General features: G+C 50.6%; 9 protein-coding genes across 9 annotated transcripts; 6 read left to right on the top strand and 3 right to left on the bottom strand.

Annotated features, from left to right (window-relative positions):
- Nucleotides 1–893: 893 nt before the first annotated feature.
- N7525_010341 (GNAT family N-acetyltransferase) lies at nt 894–2722 on the top strand (the record flags this gene model as incomplete). The annotated part of the gene is made up of 2 exons (XM_002561574.1): nt 894–2530; nt 2593–2722. 2 exons carry the CDS (start codon nt 894–896, stop codon nt 2720–2722), a joined length of 1767 nt encoding a protein of 588 aa, XP_002561620.1.
- Nucleotides 2723–3284: 562 nt separating this feature from the next.
- Nucleotides 3285–5786, top strand: drs1 (putative ATP-dependent RNA helicase DRS1; the record flags this gene model as incomplete). Its single annotated transcript, XM_002561575.1, has 2 exons — nt 3285–5045; nt 5100–5786. 2 exons carry the CDS (start codon nt 3285–3287, stop codon nt 5784–5786), a joined length of 2448 nt encoding a protein of 815 aa, XP_002561621.1.
- Nucleotides 5787–6126: 340 nt separating this feature from the next.
- N7525_010343 (putative C6 transcription factor) lies at nt 6127–8660 on the top strand (the record flags this gene model as incomplete). Its single annotated transcript, XM_061215061.1, has 6 exons — nt 6127–6198; nt 6251–6321; nt 6391–6769; nt 6830–6911; nt 6966–7752; nt 7811–8660. The coding sequence occupies 6 exons, from the start codon at nt 6127–6129 to the stop codon at nt 8658–8660; spliced, it is 2241 nt and encodes a 746-aa protein (XP_061067573.1).
- A 667-nt stretch (nt 8661–9327) lies between these two features.
- On the bottom strand, nt 9328–11153 carry N7525_010344 (uncharacterized protein; the record flags this gene model as incomplete). Its single annotated transcript, XM_002561577.2, has 4 exons — nt 9328–9984; nt 10052–10470; nt 10548–10967; nt 11069–11153. The coding sequence occupies 4 exons, from the start codon at nt 11151–11153 to the stop codon at nt 9328–9330; spliced, it is 1581 nt and encodes a 526-aa protein (XP_002561623.2).
- Nucleotides 11154–11893: 740 nt separating this feature from the next.
- Nucleotides 11894–12877, top strand: N7525_010345 (putative TIM barrel metal-dependent hydrolase; the record flags this gene model as incomplete). Its single annotated transcript, XM_061215062.1, has 1 exon — nt 11894–12877. The coding sequence occupies one exon, from the start codon at nt 11894–11896 to the stop codon at nt 12875–12877; it is 984 nt and encodes a 327-aa protein (XP_061067574.1).
- A 348-nt stretch (nt 12878–13225) lies between these two features.
- Nucleotides 13226–13653, bottom strand: N7525_010346 (uncharacterized protein; the record flags this gene model as incomplete). Its single annotated transcript, XM_002561579.1, has 3 exons — nt 13226–13282; nt 13355–13419; nt 13482–13653. 3 exons carry the CDS (start codon nt 13651–13653, stop codon nt 13226–13228), a joined length of 294 nt encoding a protein of 97 aa, XP_002561625.1.
- Nucleotides 13654–15764: 2111 nt separating this feature from the next.
- On the top strand, nt 15765–17532 carry glr1 (glutathione-disulfide reductase GLR1; the record flags this gene model as incomplete). The annotated part of the gene is made up of 3 exons (XM_002561581.2): nt 15765–16144; nt 16205–17040; nt 17096–17532. The coding sequence occupies 3 exons, from the start codon at nt 15765–15767 to the stop codon at nt 17530–17532; spliced, it is 1653 nt and encodes a 550-aa protein (XP_002561627.2).
- Nucleotides 17533–18885: 1353 nt separating this feature from the next.
- Nucleotides 18886–20203, top strand: N7525_010348 (cobalamin-independent methionine synthase II family protein; the record flags this gene model as incomplete). Its single annotated transcript, XM_002561582.1, has 2 exons — nt 18886–19144; nt 19236–20203. The coding sequence occupies 2 exons, from the start codon at nt 18886–18888 to the stop codon at nt 20201–20203; spliced, it is 1227 nt and encodes a 408-aa protein (XP_002561628.1).
- Nucleotides 20204–20794: 591 nt separating this feature from the next.
- pbs2 (mitogen-activated protein kinase kinase PBS2) lies at nt 20795–22708 on the bottom strand (the record flags this gene model as incomplete). Its single annotated transcript, XM_061215063.1, has 2 exons — nt 20795–21187; nt 21245–22708. 2 exons carry the CDS (start codon nt 22706–22708, stop codon nt 20795–20797), a joined length of 1857 nt encoding a protein of 618 aa, XP_061067575.1.
- Between the last annotated feature and the right edge of the window lie 828 nt (nt 22709–23536).

Genomic DNA, 23536 nt, shown 5'->3' on the forward strand with positions numbered 1-23536 from the left:
TGATGGTTTGGTTTTTTCAATAGGCACTATATCGGACGCCAGGACACAGCATCGACCAGTAGCAAGGCGATCCCGGAATTCAATACTTTAGATCACGTCAACCGAATCCATACAAGCCTTCAGAATGTGTATGTATATATATCTACTGCAAACCAAAGACTGGAGACCACGCTGTCACGTCAAGACTGTATATTATTGGTATGGGCTTCATCTTGACCTTCCTAGGTATATGCTTATCCAGATATCCAGTATCCAGGTTGGCAATTGCAAAATAGTCTTCGAATGGTTTTTTTTAAACCGATTGTTTAGATAGGAGGGAAACACAAGAATACAATCGGATAGTAGGAAGTGGTGAGGGGGTTGATGTTCGACTTCTCGAACGATTCGAGGTTTCCCAGTCCCCCAACCTTTATAATCCTGTCTCCTTCTTCCCCCTCATCTCTCCCTCGTCGCCTTTCCGCTCTCATCCTCTCCTAACTTTGTCTCTTGCACGTTCGATCACTTCGATCATTTATTTTCTCAGTCCGCGTACGCGCAACACGGACCGCGCTCTACAGTCGTCTCACCGGCGAACTGACTGTTACGCATCCGATCATTTAGGTATGCTTGTTACCAAAAATTTTCCGTCACACCCTTTGAGCACAAACACAAAGCCACCCGCCAAGTGACACGCTTGCAGAACAGGCAGAGTTGCAAGCCCTACCCCAAGTGGGTTCATGGAGCTTTGCGACTGCTTCCCCGTTCACCAATGTCACATGATGGTGAATAAAAGCGAGAGGATGACCTAAAATAGACCAAAGAAACACTGTGACATTGATATTCGAGGATTCTGACTAACCTGAAGATATCTACAGAACTCCAATTCAATCCTGCGTGACCCAAGTCATATCAAGATGGCAGAAGAAGCTGAAATTCCTGCGCTATTCCGCGGTAGAAATACTGTCAATCGAAAGCCGCCCAAGAATTTCAATAAGCCAAAATCGACAGTGTTCCCGAACGGCTCCAGCGCAGCCATGCTTCAGGCTTTCGAATCCATGGATGAGATGGGAAGGAACAAGCTCATACAGAGCATAGAGAATCTGAGCTGGGCACAAACTTGGGACTTGACCAAACAGTTTGACAAACAGAGGAGAAAGAACAAGCCCGTGCAACAGCCTCTGTTCGGCATGGAAAACGAGAGTCACTCTTGCCCTGAAATGCTTCCCGCAGCGAGGGATGGACCTGGCGTCGATCAGAGAAGCAGTGTCTATAAGTTGCTTGCAAAGCCCAGGACTGCCGAAGGCGTTGAGGAACCTGAGCCATGGACAGCTGACCCACCCGACTTCATTCCTGGCGAAGAATATGAAGAAATCGAAAAGTTCAAAGGGTCCAGCAGTGCGGAATTTCGGCACAAGCGGGATGCCCGACACAGGTTTCAAACCAAGGCATACGCAAAATCTCGCCGTATCTTCCCAGCCGTCCAGAATGGCATCCTCACATTCACATCGAAATACAACGAAATTGTTTATGAGCCTGATCAATCTCTCATCGACGGCTGGACTTTGGATATCCAAGAACAGGATGATCAGTGGGACCAACTCAAACACAGAATTTCTTCGTTTGATCTTCCCAACGAGATTGTCAGAGAGCAGTTTCGCAGCTGGTGGGATCAGCTTCCGACAGGCCGCCACGTTGACATTTATCACGCCGCCTTCTTTGACGGAACCGCGATGCCCGATGGAGAGTGTGCGATGTTCCTCCCTGACATCAAGCATATCCCCACTCCTAGGGACATGAAAGACGAGCTGACACGCCTTCATTGGCACGAGACATCGGAAGGCTACATCTACAACCTGGGAAAGACCAATAAAAGACGACAGAAGAAGGAACAGGAAGAACAAGAGCATCTGCGTCGCACCGCGGCTTACCGTGCTTGGCTAGAATTACCACCAGATTCAAAAGTTGTTCCACCCGGCATCTATTTGCGTCCTGCAGAAGAATGCGATGCTTCTTCTATCCTCGAAATCATGAACTGGTATGCAGAAAACTCAGCTTCGAGCAGTGAAACCCGAGCTATGGAGGTGAATGACTTCACGGAGCTTCTTCAATATTGCCGAGAGAACCACTTCCCCTTCATCGTCGCTGCCCGACGTCCACCGAAGCGCTTGTGTCGCAACCAGATCGACCCCGTGATTGGCTACGCCTATGTCGAATTCCATCGGCACGGCAAGAGTGCTGACAACCACATTGGTGAGCTGCATGTCTTCGTCCAAGAGGGCAGCAAGAAGCAGCACATCGGACGGGCACTTGTTGATATGATCCTCTATTGCTTTGGTGCGACCCCTAGACAAAGTGACGACTATGAGTTCGACCAAACTGGTACAGTGCAGTATCGCGCGGGCTATGGCCGCCCCCTTAGAGCAATGGTCTGCGCTGTTGCAACATCCCCGGAGGAAGAGGAGAATGTCTGGATCAAAAAGTGGTTGGAGAGGGACTTTGGCTTTAAAGAACAGTGCGTATTCGAGAATGCGAGAGTGAAGAATGACAAGAGGTATGCCTTGTCTTTTCTTTTCACTTTCATGTTGGACTGTACTTACTGACGCACATTCTTAGTTACGACCTTCGATACATGTCCCGTCGAATCGGGGGCCCACATGTGAGCAATGGGCATAAGAACCGACGTCAGGCTCAAGCCCAGCCCCAGGGGAGTGGTACCAAGTCTGCGATACTCAACTACCTGTGATGAGCCTGCCATGAATGTTGTGGGGAACACGGACGGAGATCATCTTCAAAGAATCTGGCGACAGGGAGAGAACGACGGTCTGGAGAAAAAGGAAAAAGCGAAAAAAGTCGAAAAAAAAGAGACTAATGACAGACAAATGGTCTGTGTCTAGGATGTTTATATCCAGGATGTCTCACCAAAAAAAAAGATTGAAGGGGCGTGCGGGAGATATTGAGCTGGGAACAAATACCAACTTAAGCAGCTAGTCAATTGAAAATGTATGATTATGTTAATTCGTTCTTGATGATAACATTGGAATAGAACATGATAGTTAAGCAGCCAAGGAAGCCCTGGAGGTTTCAAGGTTGGCATCTCGATCGAAGCAGATTGATTATGTCATCAGAAATTTTCTTGTCACCGCCCGGGGAACTTTTTTTTTACATGTTGATCCATTTCTTCTCGGCGAGATTGAATTACTTGCACAGTGTTTGGGGTTCTGGTATTTTTTTACTAAGACTGTTTGAGAGAGTGTGGAAGACATCCAGCTACCAAACATTCACTGGAATTTGCGCCAGCCTCCAAAATGGCTCCTCAATCGGCGAAGCGGAGTTCCGCCAAAGACGATGATTTCGTATTCACGCTCTCTGACGATGAGAACGAAACCCGGTTCGAAGGAGAAGACGATGACAACGAGATGCAGAGTGATAATGCGCCGGCAGACAACAAGAAGCGCAAGCGCGAGGTCGAATCCGTCAAGCCCAAAAACAAGAAGCAGAAGCAACAGGAAAAGCAGCAATTGAAGAACGCCAAGAAGAACAAGAAGAATGCCGAGCCCGCCCCCGAACCCGAGTCGGAAGAAGAGGAGGACGACAATGCTGCAGCTGATGCAACGGAAGATGACGGCGTCTTAAACCCCGAGTTCGAGTTCGATGTTGGCGGTGTCGCGAACCGTGGTGTCACTGAAGGCTTTGATGGCTGGGGCATTGATGACAACGAGGAGAAGCGTTCCGGAGACAAGAAGGCTGTCGATATTGACGATATCATTGAGCGGAGGCAGGCCAAGAAGGATGAGGCTGCTGCTAAGAAGCAGAAGAAGAAGGCTGCCGAGAAGGAAGAGAGCGCCAGCGCATCTGAAGACGACGCTGCATCGGGCGACGAAATGCCCGTTGACTTCGATGACGATGAGCTCATGGCGGATGACGCCTTTGGAATGGGTGCGAACGGCGAGGAAGAGAGTGATGCCGAGGGCCCTGAGCCTGGCTCTGGGGATGAAGACGAGGAGGACGATGAGGATAAGGGCGAGAACGAGGATTCCGACGACGATGCTGCATCCGACAACGACTCTGTCGCCACACCCGTTGGTCACCCCGATGACATAGGCTCAGACCGAGAGTCCGATGTAGAGAGCGAGGTGGACGAGGAGGAAGCAGAGAAACGCAAGGCGTTCTTTGCCCCCGAAGAGAAGGTCGACACCAAGGCCAACATGGCCAAGATGACATTCCAAGAATTCAATCTTTCCCGCCCCATACTTCGAGGTCTCGCCGCCGTTGGATTCACAGACCCGACCCCCATCCAGCGCAAGGCGATTCCCGTTGCTCTGCTGGGCAAGGATATCGTCGGTAGTGCCGTGACTGGTTCAGGAAAGACCGCTGCCTTCATTGTTCCTATCCTCGAACGTCTGCTCTTCCGTCCCCGGAAGGTCCCTACAAGTCGTGTTGTGATTCTGATGCCCACTCGTGAGTTGGCTGTTCAGTGTTACAACGTTTCCGTCAAACTGGCCACCTTCACAGACGTCACATTCTGTCAATTGGTTGGTGGTTTCAGTCTTCGCGAGCAGGAGAATGTGCTCAAGAAGCGCCCCGATGTGATCATTGCCACCCCCGGTCGTTTCATCGACCACATGCGCAACTCGCCTAGTTTCACAGTCGATACCCTGGAGATTCTGGTTCTCGACGAGGCCGATCGTATGCTTGAGGACGGTTTCGCCGATGAGTTGAACGAGATTCTCACCACAATTCCCAAATCTCGCCAGACCATGCTGTTCTCTGCGACCATGACAGACTCGATCGACAAGCTTATTCGTGTCGGTATGAACCGCCCAGTGCGCTTGATGGTCGATTCCAAGAAAAACACCGTATCTACCCTTGTTCAAGAGTTCGTGCGTCTCCGCCCCGGACGGGAGGACAAGCGTCTCGGTTACCTTCTGCATCTGTGCAAAGAAATCTACTCAAAGCGCGTTATTATCTTCTTCCGACAGAAGAAGGAAGCTCACCGCGTTCGTATCATTTTCAGCCTATTGGGCTTGAAGGCAGCAGAGCTACACGGTAGTCTGAGCCAAGAACAGGTATGTTAAACAAAATTACGTTCTATATATGAATAAGGCTAACTTCCCACACAGCGTATCAAATCCGTCGAAAACTTCCGAGATGGCAAGGTTGCCTTCCTTCTCGCTACCGACGTTGCGTCTCGTGGTCTGGATATCAAAGGCGTCGAGACTGTCATTAACTACGAGGCTCCCCAGAGCCACGAGATCTACCTGCATCGTGTTGGACGTACAGCCCGTGCCGGCCGCTCCGGTCGTGCGTGCACAATTGCCGCCGAGCCCGACCGCAAGATCGTCAAGCTTGCTGTCCGCGCAGGCAAGGCCCAAGGCGCCAAGATCGCCAGTCGTGTGATCGAACAAGCCGTTGCAGACAGCTGGGCGCAAAAGGCAGAAGAGATGGCTGACGAGGTGGCCGAAATCTTGCAAGAGGAGAAGACTGAGAAGCAGTTATCTCAAGCCGAGATGCAATTCACCAAGGGTGAGAACCTCATGAAACACGGTGCCGAGATCATGTCGCGGCCGAAGCGAACGTGGTTCGAGACCGAGAAGGAGAAGAAGGTTTCTCGCAAGCTGGGTGCCGTTGAATTGAACGGTCCCAATACCAAGAAGAGCAATGTCAAGCTGAGCAACAAGGACAAGAAGCGTCTCGATGATAGACAGATGAGACACGATGGTAATATCGGGTGGAAGAAGGGCAAGGGAGATGCGGAATCTGCTAAGGATCCCAAGAAGGGCAAGGGCGGCAAGAAAGGGAAGAAATAAGGGATCTATGAATGTATACAATTGAATACCATGCAAATAGCATTTGAAGCATATCTAATTGGCTATACTGGCTACCTACAACATATATACAAAAAGTAGAACACCCCCTATCCTATATAACCTATATAACCTCTAGTGGGGCAGGGCTAGATAACTCCAAATCTCCAAATCTCCCACCAATGAAAGTATTCAAGCTGATTCGACGTCAACACGATCTCATTTTCTAAACTTGATCCCCACGTTGGGGCCAAAAATCTTCTCTCCTGTTTTTAATCTTCCTCCTTTTTTTCATTTTGACCTTTTTTGGGGGGTATATCTCCAATTGGGAGCTTATTCTGGAATGGCTGAGCCTCCCAAAACTAGTCTCCCCCGGAAGAGCGCCTTCTCATGCGAGGCCTGTCGCAAACGCAAGGTGCGGATCCCCTCGGACGAAACCCGAGATTGCCGAGCTAACTGCTTGCCAGGTTAAATGTAACGGCGCTAGTCCGTCGTGTTCGCGATGCGCCGCGCGCAACGAGCAGTGTGTGTATAGCTTGTGAGTCGATCCTTTTTATTCTATTTCCTCGTTCGCGGTCGCTGATACCTCTTTTTTGCCCCCACAAAGAGCCCCGACGTTATCGTACACGAAGCAGCTGGAGGCTAGGGTTGCGCAGTTGGAGGATGCGTTATCCAAGCGCGGTGAGGGGGAAGAGGCGCGGAAGGCGACAAGATCGCCGTCATCGGCTGAGTCGAGCGCGAGCGGACCGAAGATAAAGATCGATCCCGATGCTGAAGATCTCACCCGGGCATTTGATGGTCTCAACGTGGAAAATGACGGTCGCGTCTCATTTCACGGGCCGACTAGTTTGTTCCAGCTGCCTAGTAGGGTGTTGAGTGAAACGGCGAACACTTCGCATTACGTCCAGGAATTGGAGGGTCGCAAAGAGCGGCTTGTTAATAACGCATGGAGGGAAAGGGCATTCGAGCAAATGGCTGCTATGCCGGTATGGGTCATGGTGGATTGGATTGTTTGAGGGATGCGTATGCTGACACCACTCCTGCAGGAGCCTTTCCAGTATCTCCTCGACTCGCATTGGTGCTGGATCCAGCCGCTGTGGAATTTCGTCTACCGTCCTGCATTCACACGTCTGTTCGACCTTGCCATTTCAGACGACGTATGACACTAACTTTCCCCGATAGGTGACATGAAAATCAACGGGGCTTATTACTCGGATGTCTTATTAAATGCCATTCTCTCTCACTCAGTACGGTGGTGCAAAGCGGAGCCTCAGGTTGGCCCGCTTCTGGACTCCTACGACGGCGGTGCACAATTCTCCCATCGCGCATTGACTGGAGTGTTCGACTCCCTGAAAGTTGGTTATGCAGGCATTCCCACAATTCAGACATTGCTCCTTCTCAGTGCCCAGGAATGCGGACGTGGAAATCGGACGCAAGCTTGGCTATACAGTGGCATGGCCTTCCGGCTGCTGGACGACTTGGGTATCTCCATTGACAGCCGGAAATATTCAGGATCCGCTCATCTGAGTGATGAGGACATTGAAATACGGAACCGTCTATTTTGGAGCTGCTATTTCTGGGATAAGGTGGTTTCATTGTACTTCGGCCGGGCGCCGACAATGCAGCACTCTCATGTTAGCCCGCCACGCATGATTCTCGATGATACCGCTGAGATCGAAATATGGACACCTCATGGAGTGAGCTTCACTGACGGTGCTCACTATCCGCCGACGCAGGCGCATTCAACGTCATGTTTCATGAAGATGTGCGGTCTGGCGGAAATCTTAAACCAGATTCTGATCCACATATATGACCCAATCCGCCGAAGCACGGACTCGGAGTTCTTTGATTGTGTTCAGGAGCAGGCCAGGAATCTGGGGGACTGGTGGGATGAGCTACCGGACTACTTGAAAATGGCAGCGGTAGACCTTCCTCCGTACTCACCACCGAGCCATATCGTGATTTTGAAGTATGTGCTCAATCCTGCGTAAATTATAACGCAATGCTAACTGAACCTTTCCTTCTAGCTGTTTATACCACACTATCAACATCCTTCTCCACCGACCAATTCTCTGCTCTCGCGGGCTGTTCAAAGCCCGCCCCGAGGCACATGACTCCAACCATCTTGTACAGTGCATGGCATCAGCAACATCAATCCTGTCTCTCTTCGATCTATACCGCCGTACATTCGGTGACAGCCACGTCGTTCTCTCTCTTGCATACAGCATCTACACAGCAGCATCGATTTTCTTACTCGAGATCCGAGCCCTGAAGTACGCCGCACCGGGAACACTAGACAAACTCAAGTTCTGCATTTTCGCTCTCGAGAGAGTCAAAGCCGCCAACCCAGTTATCACAACAGCGCTTAGTCTCATATCCCTGGAGCTCCAAAGACTCCAAATCAAGATACACGGAGCAGCCCCCGCTCCAATTCCTGAAACTGAACAGGAACACCCCCAGCATCATCAATCCCCACCTCAGCATCACCCTCATCCCCACCACCCTCAGCACAGCCAGTCCCCGTCAGCAGGCAGCAATCCATCACGCCACGTGTCTCCAGGCCGGCACCACCACCAACCACAAGCATCGATAGCCACGCAAGTCCACACCACCAGCCCGGAAAACCCACCCCTGATGGGAACCTACAATACGTTCCATCACCCAGGACCAGGTTTCAACATTCCGCACTCGGGCGAAATGCCCCAGCTGCCGCCTACGCACTTGCTAGGCGGGATGCCGAATGCCGTCATGACGATGGACGATCCCGGATCCTATGAAATCGCGCCTGAGGTATATGAGGCATTCTCGTATGCGCAACCGATTACGACGAATATGACGCCTGTATTTGAGCAGGGCTGGGGTGGGCCTTCTCAATGATCTTGTATAGTGTTACTCGGACTTGGTTTTGAAGCTGGGCTCATTTCTCCCACTCTCTTTATGCCCACCGACTTGATTTTGTTTTCATGATTCCCAAATGCATATACAATGTAGCAGCGGCCTCAGAACCAGGGTCAGTCCGATGTAGATATATCTCTTCAACGGCCAATGATATAACAACATGTATTCCCAGGTGTACATCCGTGTACGCAACCTCGTTTACAAGTCTGCAACTTCTCCAAATTCACTTAACTTTGAACTGAAACAAGTTTTGTTTTCCCATGAAGTGAAACAACCGGCTTGTGTCCGAAGCCCGCGAACATATCCTATCGACCACCAGAGTAAATAGTGAAAGCTATCTAGTCTCAACGTGCGAAATCATCATAAGCTTCGTCAATTACTAGGAAGAGAAGGCAGCTCTATGGTTCCTGGCTGTATAATTTTGGTCACGGAGGCGTTGCGCTCGATTTCAACAACTACTACTGTGAGGTGGAAAGAAGATCTAGTTGATATGCAAAGCAGACTGGATATCTTGAAAACACGAAAATCGAAAGAATGGAATCGCTATGAAAGTCAAACATGGGGCCAAATAATAACACAATGGGGTATCAGTAAATGACAAGCATATATATACCAATGGAATGTCAGGAAACAACGAAAAGAACTATCACAAGGCCGAATCAATAGACTTCAAGATACGACCATCCTTCGACGCAACATTCTGCGGTATACCAGTCGGCGAAGCAACATCCCACACTGTTGGCTTAGCTCGCCACCGCAGATACCACGGCCCGTCAAACAGATCTCCCATCCGCTCGATAGGCACACCCTTCGTTTCAGGCATCCAAATACCAAGGATAACCAGCCCAGAAAAGCAAATAAGCGCCCAGAAGAGATAGGCGCCCCAGACATCAAGCGACACAAACATGTTCGGGGTAACTCGCACAACAGCAAACTGGAAGAACCAGTGCAATGCCATACTAATCGCGTAACTGACATTGCGGATGCGCGTTGGGAAGATCTCCGTGCCGTACAGGTAAGGCACTGTGCAGAGGCCGATGGACCAGCCAACGGCGTAGACGAAGACCGAGGCGACGGCTGCGTTAGAGGCGTCTCTGTTGTCTGCTGAGCCTGGACGTAGGCCCATGTATATACCCATGTAGATGTGCGCGCACAGCTGCAGGCTCAGTCCAGCGAGCGTGCAGCGGCGTCGGCCGAGGAGGTCGATCAGACCCCATGTGAAGGCCATTGTGAAGACTAGCTTGAGTATCCCGTAGGCGCCGGAGGAGACGAGGGATGTTGAGTCGCCTGCTAGGCCGGCGTACTGTCCCGCATATGTTAGTGCTGTGTTACTTGCTGTGACTGATGATTACTTGCTAGAATTGACGTACCTGGAATATGTTCGTTACGTAGTATGTGATGCCGTTCCCGCCGGTCCACTGAGCAATAGTTTGCATAGTAATTAGCAGCCAGAAGCGCTGTCGGTAATTCGGGTTCGTCTGTGTCTCTTTGAATATAGTCCAATGAGAGACAGATCCTAAGTCTGTGGCTCGCTCCCGCTGCCGGGCATCGATAGTTGCGAACTCCTTTGTGATTTCGGCGTCATCGATAGCCCTGCCACGTAGCCGTGCCAGAGCCTCCAGCCCTTCCTGATGAAGCTGTTTGGAAACGAGATATCGAGGCGTCTCAGGGCAAAGGTAGGACAGGCCATATGCGATGCCCACAGGAATCAGTGGCACAGCCTGAACTAGGCGGTATTGAGTTCGCGAGGTCGCCATGTGGACGCTAGCACCATAGTTGACAAAGAATCCTGTAAGAAAGCGTAGCGAGTCAGATCTGGGGCCGAATATGTTTACAATGTACGGTGTACAGAGGGTCAAATCTCACCCATGGCTAGAAACGCCAGTAAGAATACCATGTATATCCCCACCACCAGACCTCTCGTCTTAGCAGGGGCTATTTCGGTCAAATACAATGGCGCAGTCACTGTTAGGCCGCCGGCTCCTAATCCGGCCCATATGCGACTAAACAAGAGCAGTCCGTATATACCGGATGCGAATACTTGGATCAATGTTCCCGTTGCCCACACGATGCATGCTAGCCGCCACGCCGCCAGGCGCCCGAGTCGATCATTGAGATCGAGGACTATCAGAGCACCAAATGCTGCGCCTAGCACGTTGAAGGAGGAGATGTTTGCTCTTCGGTTAGCTAGCTCTGCTTCGTCGATCCATCGGTGTTTAGTGAGGTTATAGTCGGACTTGAACGAGGGGAGGGAGACGCTGGCGCTATAACCACCCTCGTCATAGCCTGTGGAGGACAAAGCGAGTTAGCATATGTCTGCTTGTATATTGTATATTACCGCCGATCGTTGTCCGATAAGCTAGTCCAATAGTGGGGGGTGTTGATACCTTTCGGAATCCCGCCACAGGCAATGACAGCAATCACCAAGGCGAAATAGGGATTGGTCGACCATCGTGACGTGGTCCCTTGCATGGCCCCGAATATAGTTAAGCGAGCTGTGGGGGCATATGAACAATAAAGCCGATGGAATGTGATCTCTAGGGAGTCGACAAAAGAGGGAAAGACCGGGTGTTCGGCATCCGAGCTAAATAGGAGTTCGGTCAACATCCGAGCTTTGTCCGTCTGTCTTGTCCTGTGTTTCCCATGTCTTAGGATTTGAACAACCAATTGCTACAATACATAACCGATTCTGCATATTGCTTTATTGCTTCCTCGTATTACGATGACTTCCATGTGACTCCATACTTTAATGTCGGATCGCGCCGCAGCTATCCACTTTTTGGCTCCGCTTGACGGCTCTTCAGCTCATTTAACAGGCCCAGATGGCGGCTTAGGGACTGGAAGGTCCTCCCTGACGGACAACTTCCGAGCTCAAAATTTTCCAGCGCCTGGTCACCAGCATGTGCGTGTTGTGGAGTGGGTCATACAAGGCCTGCACATCGTATTCGATACAAAATGTGCTCTTGGGAAACAATGGGTGCTTTTTATTAAAAGCCCCTGCGTTGAAGGCATTTGGATCAACATCGACGGATGTTGAAGGGTGCAACCGACATGGTACTTCTTACGTCCTCCTGCCTTAGAGTGAGATCGCGTTGCTGGAGCTGCTCTCTTGTGAGTATCCCCCCAGGACTTCATTTTAGCCTTTTTTCCTATACCTGTACCTACCTGATTACTATTGGAAACCCGCCGCTATATGTTCAGATCCGTTCGGGATGCTTACCGCTGCTCAGGCCAAATCCAATATACGCCGCGGGCCTCCCTCGATATCGTTTGATATCATTTCCACCCGCGTGGAGCAACGGCCATATGGCTCGTCCGCAAGTGTATCGCTGAAGCAGAGACTTCCCCCAAAGTCCTGGGATAGTCACATGCATGTTGTGGAACCTGAACGGTTTCCTGTCTCTCCTACAGCGGTATATAAACCCACCCCGCATACGTTACCCGAAGCTCTGGTCTTTGAGTCCGAACTGGGCGTTGAGAATCTCGTCGTTGTGCAACCGTCAGTTTATGGCACGGACAATTCATGTTTATTAGATGCGTTGCGAAGACTTGGTCCCTCACGCGGCCGAGGAGTTGTCGTGGTTGACCCTGCTACCGTTAAGCCGGAGACTCTAAACGAATGGCATATCCTTGGAGTCCGTGGACTGAGGATCAACCTTCAATCTGTAGGGAAAGTGATGGATAAGTTCGAGTTGGAGAAGACCTTACTCCAGCATGCTGAGCTTGCCCGGCCTCGCAACTGGATCATCGAGATATATCTTCCCCTCGATATGGTCCCGATGATAGAGTCGATCCTGCCGCGACTAGGCGTGCGCATTTGCATCGACCATTTTGGCAGCCCTGATCTGACGTCGTGGGCCGGTGATGGTGCCACTTTCAATCCCTACAACCTTCAAGGGTTCTCGTCCTTGATCTCCCTGCTTCGCGCTGGGAGGACATACGTTAAGATGTCTGCGCCGTATCGACTCAGCAAAGACGACCAAATGCGTGATCTTCAAGCTATGGCACGCGAGTTCTTGTCTGTTGCACCTAACAGGGTCATCTATGCCACTGATTGGCCGCACACTCGATTCTCTAGCGTTGATATTAGTCCATTCACCGAATGTTGCTTGGAATTATGCGCGACCAAGCCGGGGCTAGCGGAGCGTCTGTTTCGCAGGAACACCGAGGAGATGCTTGGGGTAGACTCCGATTGACGTGGCTGCAAATATCATAGCTATATAGCATCTTTCGGCGCTGGGGATATGGAGTTTAATGGTATTTCTTCTAGTTCTGCTTGATTCGTGGCATTGTTTATACGGCTTGACCGGTTTACCTATGCTGTTATCTCCTAGGCCCAGCCTTCTAAAAATTAGTCTTAACACATTATCCTGGGCAGTACACACGTCATTTATATAAGCGCCAGTAGTGAAGTGTGATATATGCTCGATGTCTATTCGGTTGAAATTATTGACATCAAAACGTCAAGGATGAGCTAGTTTCTCATCCCGGCAAGTCATAACGCGGGTTGTTTGTGTCCAACTGTCTTCGTACCCTTCTCCACTCTAAACATCTGCTGCATCCTGGAAGATAACATGACCGGTACAGATCTTCTTCGGGCCCTGGGAAAAGTAGAAGAAATCAGATTAGCAAACTCCGGCAGCCAATTCAATCTTGACTGAAACAAAACTCACAATAGTATAGCAGCAAGCTGGCCGAGACTGATCCTCACACAGCTGAGGCACCTTCAGTTGATCACCTAGAGTAGTAAGGTGTTAGACAAGCACTAGTGATCAAATATCACGAGATTGCTATACATACAGTCCAGTGCTTCGTTTGCCTTCGGGTTTCCCCGTGCAGGCGCCATATCACGGCAGCAGTAGGGCTGCTGAACCATGCCGGTGTTATCCTCGGCGAATTTACAGTGCATATTGATCTTTTTGGCCGAGACCAGGGACAGAACGGCAGCGAAGGCGAGAGCTGAAACACGCATTGTGGCGGTGATGGTATGGTAGCTGGTGGAAGATCGATTGGCGTGATATCGAGGTGATGGGAACGTGTTTAGGAAGATCGGCTCATGTATACCCCCAGGGAAGGATTTTTCTAGGGCAAGATTTTTGTCTAATGAATTAGGACTACGAAGGAGAACTCGAGCGGCCAGATGCCTTGCTCCATTGGCCAGCAAGGCGGGTTCCTAGGTTGTGTTTTGTTTGACCACCTGCGCAGGTATGAAGGCTGCTCTAGTTGCTTTCATTGGTGGATGGGAGGCATGGTTGGTATCTCCTTGCATTCTTCATTCCCTATGAATATGGAGGTTTCGGAGTGTTGCGGTTTATGCTGGACAGGGGCTGCTCTTCATGCAGTATGGCTAGGGGGAAGCAGTAATGTAGATCATTGCCGTAGAGGTCGCTGTATCTCTCTATGAGTGCATTATGCGACCCTTGATAATGGGTACTGTCAAGGGATGAGAGTTTGGGACCTGGATGAGAGGTTGTCCTGACCAGGTGTATGATGCACATTACATAGATTGCAACAAATTAGGGCTATATTTAGATGGATCCGATAACAGTATCGCATCAACCTTGGAAAAGCCCAAAGACTTGTCCAGTCCACTTTATAATCGGAAACTGCCGAGGCTTATGCAGGTGCCACGTGTAATACTTGGATGTTCTCACTTGCCAACCAGAGCCCACGGGGGTTTGATGTTCAAAAACTAGAGCCCACGAGGTTTAATGTTCGAATATGGTTGCCTGACCAGCGTGCCAGTACTCTCCGTAGTGGACTGTGGGCTCCCTTTCTATTTGTTGACTGCCCAAATGCCTTCCAATGTTGAGTCAGGTGATGTTTTGTTGAGGCCCCAACGCGGTTACCTAAGCAGATAAGATCCATCCATGGATGGATAAACACACCGCCCGGCCTCTCTCATACTCCCAGACCCCCTCACCTTCAGATCTCTAGACACATCACCACATTACTGTGCTATTGTACGTCTTTGAAAACCATGAAGCGCAACTCCTCGGCACCCGCCAATATGGAACGCTCTGTCTACATTCCTCTCTGCTTCTGCCTCATCTCTTTTGCCGTTATCGCCTATACCCACTAGTTATCTGTCCGCGATAGCGTTCTGCCCCAACAGTGCCTAGGCGAAGATGAAAGGATCTCCTGCTGTGGTCATGGATTCTGAAGTCTACGGTGCCTCTCCTCCCGAAACTCTCATCGCTGTCTCGTCTCGTAACACAACATACGAGTCAATCTCCACCGATCACCACAACGTCATTTTCAACACTGAAGACTGCCCCTCCGTCGCAAACAGAATGTGACGGGCAGGGTAGCATGACCTGGTGTGGATGGAAAGACTGCAAGCCATCGCAAGATACCTTCTCGACCTCTCTACGCAAACATTCAGACACCACCATCCCTCTTCCTTCCACGCCCCCAACTGCTGTCTAGTCATTCGGCCAAGAGACTGGCTATCTCACTCCAGTTACACGTTGTGATATGGAGCCAAGATATACGCCTGGACTCGATAACCTCTTCCTTTACGTTCATCGCGTTTTGATACCCTTTTCCCTGTTACTATTATACTCCGACATATTCAGGTAGGGCCGCGGCTCTTTTCAATCTGAAACATCTTTCAACAATCATTGGCCTTCGTTGGCTTTGATCAAGTATTGGCTTATTCCGGTGCTTCAACCCTGGCTCTTAAGTTATGAGTTGTCTGATCGACATCGTTTCCTTCTCTGCTACCTCGAAATTGGATTCTGGAGTGCCGGTCACTCCCTGTCGCTCTTTTGTGAACTCCTATACCCATACATATAACCTATGAATTTCATAATCTTACGTCTTTTTGGAGTAAACACAATGTTGATTTCACGTGCAATAATAAACCAAAAGTATCAAGTATTGCCCTCCCAGGTGCCTGTGGTGCCCAGGTGGGATCTAGATCGGATCACGTAATCACTGCTGAGAAATCGCCGTCGGTGACGGAAGAACCAAGAGCATGAACAAACCCCGATATCGTCACCACAGCGGTTGTGTCTTTTCCGGCCCCTCTCACCTCATCCTGTATATAATTGCTCCCTCTTCCCCTCTTCCCCTCTCTCCATGCTCTCCCGCTCCATCCAATCATCCCGGATTAGCTTTCGAGCCTCTTCATCTCTAACCCGGTCTTCCGTCGGGCAAATCCGTCCTGGTCGTTTGACCAATCGAACTCTGGCGACCATCAACTCTCCCCGCTTCACCCCTGCGGACCCAATTGCTACCAATTCTCGTCTCTCTACAATCTCTCGACACTTTTCGTCCTCCGCCTCTGAGAACCAACAACCTTCCAATATGGCTCCCGTCGAAACACAGCAGTATGACTACATCGTCCTCGGCGGTGGTAGTGGTGGCAGTGGAAGCGCCCGCCGCGCAGCGGGTTGGTATGGCAAGAAGACCCTGATCGTGGAAAGCGGGCGATCTGGCGGTACCTGTGTCAACGTGGGGTGAGTACAATGCGTAATGCTATTATACTGGATTGGCCTTTTTTTCCTGACAACATTTAGATGTGTCCCTAAGAAGATGACATGGAACTTTGCGACCATCAACGAGATGCTCCACATCGGAAAGAGCTATGGCTACGACATCCCCGATAACGTTGCTATGAACTACACCCACTTCAAGAACACCCGTGACGCCGTCATCAAGCGGTTGAACGGCGCCTACGAGCGTAACTGGGGCCGCGAAGGAATCGACCTAGTCCACGGTCGTGCTGGCTTCGTCGAACCCCACACTATTGAGGTCCAGCTGGCTGACGGCTCTGGTACCGCCCGCTACACAGCACCCCACATCCTGTTGGCGACCGGTGGCCGGCCCAACATCCCCTCCGTACCTGGCGCCGAGCATGGTATCACCAGCGACGGATTCTTCGAGTTGGAAGAGCTTCCCCCGAAGATCGCCGTTGTCGGTGCTGGCTACATCGCCGTTGAGCTTGCTGGTGTCATGAACGCAGTGGATGTCGAGACTCACATGTTCATCCGCGGCGAGAACTTCCTGCGCAAGTTCGACCCTATGATCCAGAAGACTATGACTGACCGCTACGCGGCTGCTGGAGTCAAGCTCCACCGCGGCCATGGTGGTTTCAAGGAGGTACAACTCATCCGCGATGGCAAGGGCAAGGATCGTCTGCTCAAGCTCATTGGCCATGATGGCACTGAGCTCGAGGTCAACGAGCTCCTCTGGGCTGTGGGCCGTGCCCCCGAGGTCGAGGACTTGCACTTGGATATTCCTGGTGTCAAGCTGAATGCCGGCGGCCACGTTGTGGTTGATGAGTACCAGAACACCTCAGCTGCGGGTGTTTACGCTCTCGGTGATGTGACCGGTCAAGCTGAGCTGACCCCTGGTAAGTCGCGATCTCCATTTTTCGTTTGAAGAAATACACTGACTCAATCCCACAGTTGCCATTGCTGCCGGTCGCCAACTCGGCAGCCGCCTCTTCGGCCCTCCCGAATTGAAACACTCCAAGATCTCCTACGAGAACATTCCTACAGTCGTCTTCTCGCACCCCGAGGTTGGCTGCGTCGGCCTCACCGAGCCTGAGGCCCGCCAGCGCTACGGCGACGATAAAATCAAGGTCTACCACACCAAGTTCACTGCCATGTTCTACGATGTTGGCTTGTCCCCCGAGGAGAAAGCCAAGAACCCCACCGAGATGAAGATCATTTGCGCCGGTCCCCACGAGAAGGTTGTTGGTCTGCACATCCTTGGTCTTGGTGTTGGTGAGATGCTGCAGGGCTTCGGTGTCGCTATTAAGATGGGTGCTACTAAGCAGGACTTTGATAGCTGTATTGCTATCCACCCTACTAGCGCTGAGGAGCTTGTGACTATGCGGTAATGCTGTCCCAGAAGAGAAAAGTAGAGGTATGTGTGAATAATAGTCTAGAATATTCCGATATTATACTATTTTAATCTTTCGTTCTTGGGCTAGTATATTAATGGTAGCTGTGCTGAAGGACTCGCTTAGGGCTTGGAAAGAATGGAAGTCACGCTCAACACATAATATGTAGCCATGCCAGTGACGGATTTAATAGGTCAATATCTTGGTCAGACACTACCGATGAATTTTGAGTTATCAACAATCTAAAGTAAAACCTACAGCATACATAGGTAACTCTCACATTTACTTGCCCATGATCGACATAACCCCGCAGCCCTGCCCAGGTGGGATTGCGATGAGTAATCCCACACAAAAGCCCTGGAGCCCGTAGACTGCCCAGGTGCCCCGCAGACAAGATTATATTCTTTCATCTGATCATATCGCACTTTCCATCTGAACTACGTCACTGGCTAATTATCGTGCCAAACACCGCAGAACAAGCAGTTGATTAGCAGGCAAACAACCCGACAATTTGCAGTATATACACGCACGTGCGCAATCGGAAAGAGAGGCGGTCTGATTCTGCTGAAAAGAGGGTGTTATAATGAACTTTAAGGGTGTTCCTTTCGCCCTTCGGGGCATATGGTCAAATGAAAATATACAGAGAAGATTAGCATGGCCCCTGCACTAAGGATGACACGCTCAATCAAAGAGAAGCTACCTATTTTTTTTTTCTTTTACAGACCCTTCATTAGTATTGTAGGGTGTCAGCTTTTTTAGCTCTATTACGATGCCTTTGCTACTTCATTAGGACATCACGTGCAACTATAGACGGTCGGTGTTCAATTTGCACTATGCACGAATGCAGAATATAAATGGAATATTTACCATCGCAATATTTTTGGTATCTTTTTATTCGGCAGTTGTAAGTGCATAAGGTTGTATGCAAGAATAGCCTCTGCAAGCTTTATAGCTTATGTGGGGCTTTCTTTGCCGTTGGCCTCGGGAGGCGTCGGCAAGTTGATGGCCACGTTAATTCTTGTCGCTATCCAACGAAGATAATCATAGGAAGATTAGTATCTACATATATACACATTGAGCAGACAGATGACAGTCACAGTCTCTCTACATTTAGAGCCTTAGAACAAAAAGAGGAAATATAGACAGCCACAAGTCTTCTAAAGAGCCCCATTATTAGCACCACATTTCAGCCCCGCATAATACGAGTCCCCACATGGAGAAGAGATGGGGAATAGTATCGGGATATCCCCTTGAAAACTACTCAGGACTACTTTTCCCAATTGAATCATTCCTGTACCAAGCAATTCTCCTGGGACCAACAAGACAGCTTTTTACCCAACTACATACAACATGGCGAGCAAGCTTAACAGAACCCCACCCTTCCGGGCCGAGCAAATGGGCTCCTTGCTACGTCCAGCCAACCTGCTCGAGGCGCGCGAGAAGATCACCAAAACCGGGATCTCGGCCGAAGCCGCCGGACTTCCAGCCATCGAACAAGAAGCCGTCCGCGAGGTTGTCAAGATGCAGCAAGACCTCGGGTTCAAGGCCGTGACGTCTGGCGAGTACACCCGCACCCGATTCTGGGGATTGATGTGGGATGAGTTCGAGGGTAAGTGATGCAATAATGCCGACATCTCCCTATCTATCTATATTACAAACAACAACCGTGCAAAGAAAACAATAAACTAAAAGAACCCCAGGAACAATCCGACTCCAAAACGCCGAAGCCTCAATGTTCAGACTCTACCACCCAGACGTGGTAAGCCTACTCGAAAAAGAGCGCAAAGTAATGCCCGGCGAGTCCGTGATCGCAGGCAGCAAATTATCCCACAGCGTCTCAGCCTCCCGGTCCAACCTACACGAACTACAGCTCGTGCAGGCATCGCTGCCGCAGAGCGAATGGCACAATATCAAACTGACGATGATCACGCCTGCGTGGTTCCACATGCGCTACAAGCAAGGGCGCGCATACACGGCGGACGCCTATTCCAATGACGCGGAGTACTTCGCCGACGTCGCGAAGGTGTATCGAGCCGAGCTGGCGTCGCTGTATGCGGCCGGTCTGCGGAACGTGCAGTTCGATGATCCTGGTATGGCGTATTTCTGCTCTACGGCGTTCCGGGAGGGATGGGAGAGCGATCCCGATAATGAGGGGTCTGTGGAGGATTTGTTGGATGCTTATATTAAGCTATACAATGATTCGATTGCTGGGTTGCCTGCTGATATGCACACGGGTATTCATCTTTGTCGGGGGAATTTTATTGGTGGGCGGCACTTCTCCGAGGGGTCGTATGATATTATTGCGAAGAAGTTGTTTGAGGACTTGGATGTCGATACTTTCTATCTGGAGTATGATACTGAGCGGGCTGGGGGCTTTGAGCCGCTGAGGTTCTTGCCGAAGAACAAGAATGTTGTGGTTGGGGTTATTAGTACCAAGTTGCGTGACTTGGAGGATAAGGAGGCTATGAAGGAGCGTGTTTACTCGGCTGCTGATTTTGTTGCGGAAGGATCTGGGGAGACCAGGGAGGAGGCCCTCAAGAGGGTTTGCATCAGTCCTCAGTGTGGGTTCAGTACTCATGAGAGTGGGTATCCTCTTCTTGTTGAGCATCAGAAGAAGAAGTTGAGTCTGGTGAGGGAGATTGCGGATGAGATTTGGGGAGAGGCTTAAGATGGGGATTCTGATTGACATGGGTTCTTTTCCAGTTCAACAGCAGAGAACCTTGGTGTAAAACGTACGTTCTGTATTCAACATGGCTTTTGGTGGTATGTGGTTGCGAAGTTTACTAGCAAATCATTAAAATGAAATAGTTTCAATTAAAAAAGAAATTGATAGACTACAGTGACTGCATCTACGAAAATGATACCCAATCCAGAATGCGTATGCGGCCAAGTAGAGCGCATCTGAGACAAGGAAATCACGGCACAAATGCAGGTAAATTCGGAAACATCAGGTAACATGTATGAAAATGTGTTCCTTGCGCTTGGCGATATGAAGGGCGGACAGCAAATTATCCTTAGGTTCAGAAAACCAAATGCTCGTAGATCCAGATGGTATGATTTGTCAAAGTAGTCTCAAATCACACGCGGGTAATGACCATGCCGACGGTCTAACCACGCTCCAATGGATCCCAGCGCCAGAACATTGGCGTATTGGCCTGGTGGAACCAATAGAGATGCAAGTCGTGGTAAACGGCGCCTGCGCCGTGGAAGTGCCCCCGGAGAAAGGAGGATGCAATATTCGAAATAGCCGGTGGCAAGCTCAGATATTTTGCGACGGGGCGTGAAGACCACCCGTGGAACTGCCCGTGCCGACCTGATCTAGGGCGACGGCGTGAAGCGCTGGTTTCTCGGAGACATGAAGAAGGCCCTCTTCTTTATGTTTCATTTGCTTTTGCACCCACTCAGCCACTTCCTCATCCGCCGTCATGGCGGATGAAGCGGCATCGCCGGAGTCAGACTCCTCGGGTAGTGGGGGCCTGTCGCCACCTGACTCGGTTGGTGGTTGCATGAGAGGGGCTAGCCAAGGGTGTCGGAGTAACATGTTGTAAGTTGGACGATTTTTCGGGTTCTTGTCGAGGCAGGCCCGGACGAATGCGTGCGCTTCTTCCGAGAATCCCTCTGGTAGAGTGGGGGGATCTCCGTGGACGATAGCCTAAGATGGAGAAGATGAGAATGTTGGACCTGGAAGAACTATTGTCAGAGGACTCACGTGTAACTGGCTGAAAATGTTGTTAAATGTTTCCGGTGGGTATGGGTATCGACCCATAGCACATTCGATGATGGACAAGCCTAAACTCCACACATCGCTTTGAACGCTGTATGTACCCGCACTCGGCGCTCCCGACTGTTGCATCCCACCTCCGGCGATTCGTTCAGGTGCCATATAACTCTGACACCCAATATTGGTCTTCGCAATACTAGAGACCAGATTTCCGCTGACACCAAAGTCGCAGATCTTGACTTGGCCCTTGCTATTGACAAGGACGTTGGTTGGCTTCACATCGCGGTGAATAATATTGTGGTCCTCCTTCAATGATTTCAATCCCATGATGGTGGACAGAGCCACCTTCTGTAGAATGTTCTCGGGAACACCGCCTTCGTAGAGCTTGTCGATCGAGCCGCCATCCATGTACTCGACACACATATAGACGGCACCTTCCTGGAAAAAGGCTCCGTAAAAATCGATGATGAATGGGGATATACAGCGGTGTAAAATGTCCAACTCCATAATGATTTGTGCAAACTTGGCTTCGTCCAACTCCAAGCGAATCTCCTTCATGGCCATGACCACGCCTGAGAGTTGATTCGGCCCAGATTCTGGACTTTCGTCCTGGCCCGGAGGACGACTGACAATCCCACCCAACCCCAGACCTGGCTTTCGTAGATGCGGGCGAGAGTGCCGAACCTTGTAGACCGTTCCATAATTACCCTTTCCCAACTCATCCAAGCGATCTACTTCATCCAGCGATATTTTGAAGCTGTGGCCTGACGAAAATTCGACTCCACCTCCGTGTAGAATAGCTTTGTTTTTGAAGCTGAGAGTGCCCTCTTTCGTGTCAATGAACTCGGAGTATTTGCTGAATGCAGACTCCCCATTTTTCTCGCCCTGCTTCTCATCGTTACCTGCGGCAGGACATGACGGACCATTGACATCTGATAGCTTGAGATTCGGCTTCATGCGCTTCGCCGCTAGCCCTCCCGGTCGAGGCGAAGGACCAGGGCCAGCGGCGGGGGTTGGGGAAGATGACCAATTTTGCGGATTAGGCCGTGCGGCAGCCGGGGGAATGCCGCCAGCAAGTGCGCCGCCTGCACTGCCTCCTTGGGCCATGGGGATCTGCCCCGTCGAAGCAGCAGTGTGTGGCTGTGGAGCGCCCTGGCGAGATAACGAGAAGGCCTTCATCTTTGCCATAATGTCTTGATTTAATACACCGGCTCCCTGCGCGCTCATTGAGGGCTTGGGGTGTGGTGAGGTCCCAACGCCCCGCCGCGCAGCATTGACCTGACCCAGGTGTGTGGACGAGGCAGATAAGCCGGTCCCCGAAGATTCGCGGGAGGGAAGGACAACGGGGCTCGAGGTCTGTCGGGGACACGGAGGAACCGTAGGGTCGCTGGGAGAGGGAGCATCGGCTTCAGGTGCGACCTCCTCAGGGGCAAAATCTCGTCTATCCGCCATGGCGAGATGAAGGTGGGCTATCGGGGAAGTTGAGCCGACACCAATGGCCGGTGTAATTGCTGTAATTATGCCGTTTTGGGTCTCGCTGCACCGAATGGCAGCACTCTAGGAAAAGCAAGCGAAAGCAAAGGCGACAAGCGAAAGCGAAAAAAAGGTGATCTGGTAGAGGGAGAAAGGAGGGGCAGAAATGGCAGATGGAATCGCAATGTGAAGTCACTTTCGGGCCGTGATAGAACGTGGGGAAAACCGATTTCAATACCGTATTGTATATTGTATATTTCCGGTATATTCTGGTCTATTCGGTCTTTTTCCTTTTCTCTCCTTCTCTACATTCTTGATTTACAGATAATTCCTTTCTATATCATCATAGTCTATCTACACTGTCTCTCTCTACTGTTGTGTGTACGGAATCGAATCTCCAACCGGGCCGCTACACCAGCCAATCACATGACGCCAATCACATCAAAGCAGGTTTTCTCCGTGTTGTCCGCTTGTCTGCCGTGTTTCGATTAAAGAAAGTGGCTTACGGAGTATATCATTTGATATGATCTGTGTAGCTGACGACAGCCTGCATCCCATTGATTAGCCGGTTTTTGCATGTCATCTGTTCGCCCATTCGAATGGCCATGCCAAGATGTTGCCCGGGTCTGACAACCTCAGTTGTGAGACTTGGAAAGCAAGCCCTTTTGAAATCATCGTATTAATCCGGTACGCTCTGTCATGACCCTGCACCTCGCTGCGAGTCGTTGACTCATTCTACTCCACTGTTCTCCCGAGCATGGCCGATTGTTGGCTCGGATAAATGGTCGCATCGGGCCCCGACAAAGT

The sequence above is a fragment of the Penicillium rubens genome (assembly GCF_028828025.1).
Source record: "Penicillium rubens strain IBT 27055 chromosome Unknown utg000004l_segment0_segment0, whole genome shotgun sequence".
Classification (NCBI taxonomy): domain Eukaryota; kingdom Fungi; phylum Ascomycota; class Eurotiomycetes; order Eurotiales; family Aspergillaceae; genus Penicillium; species Penicillium rubens.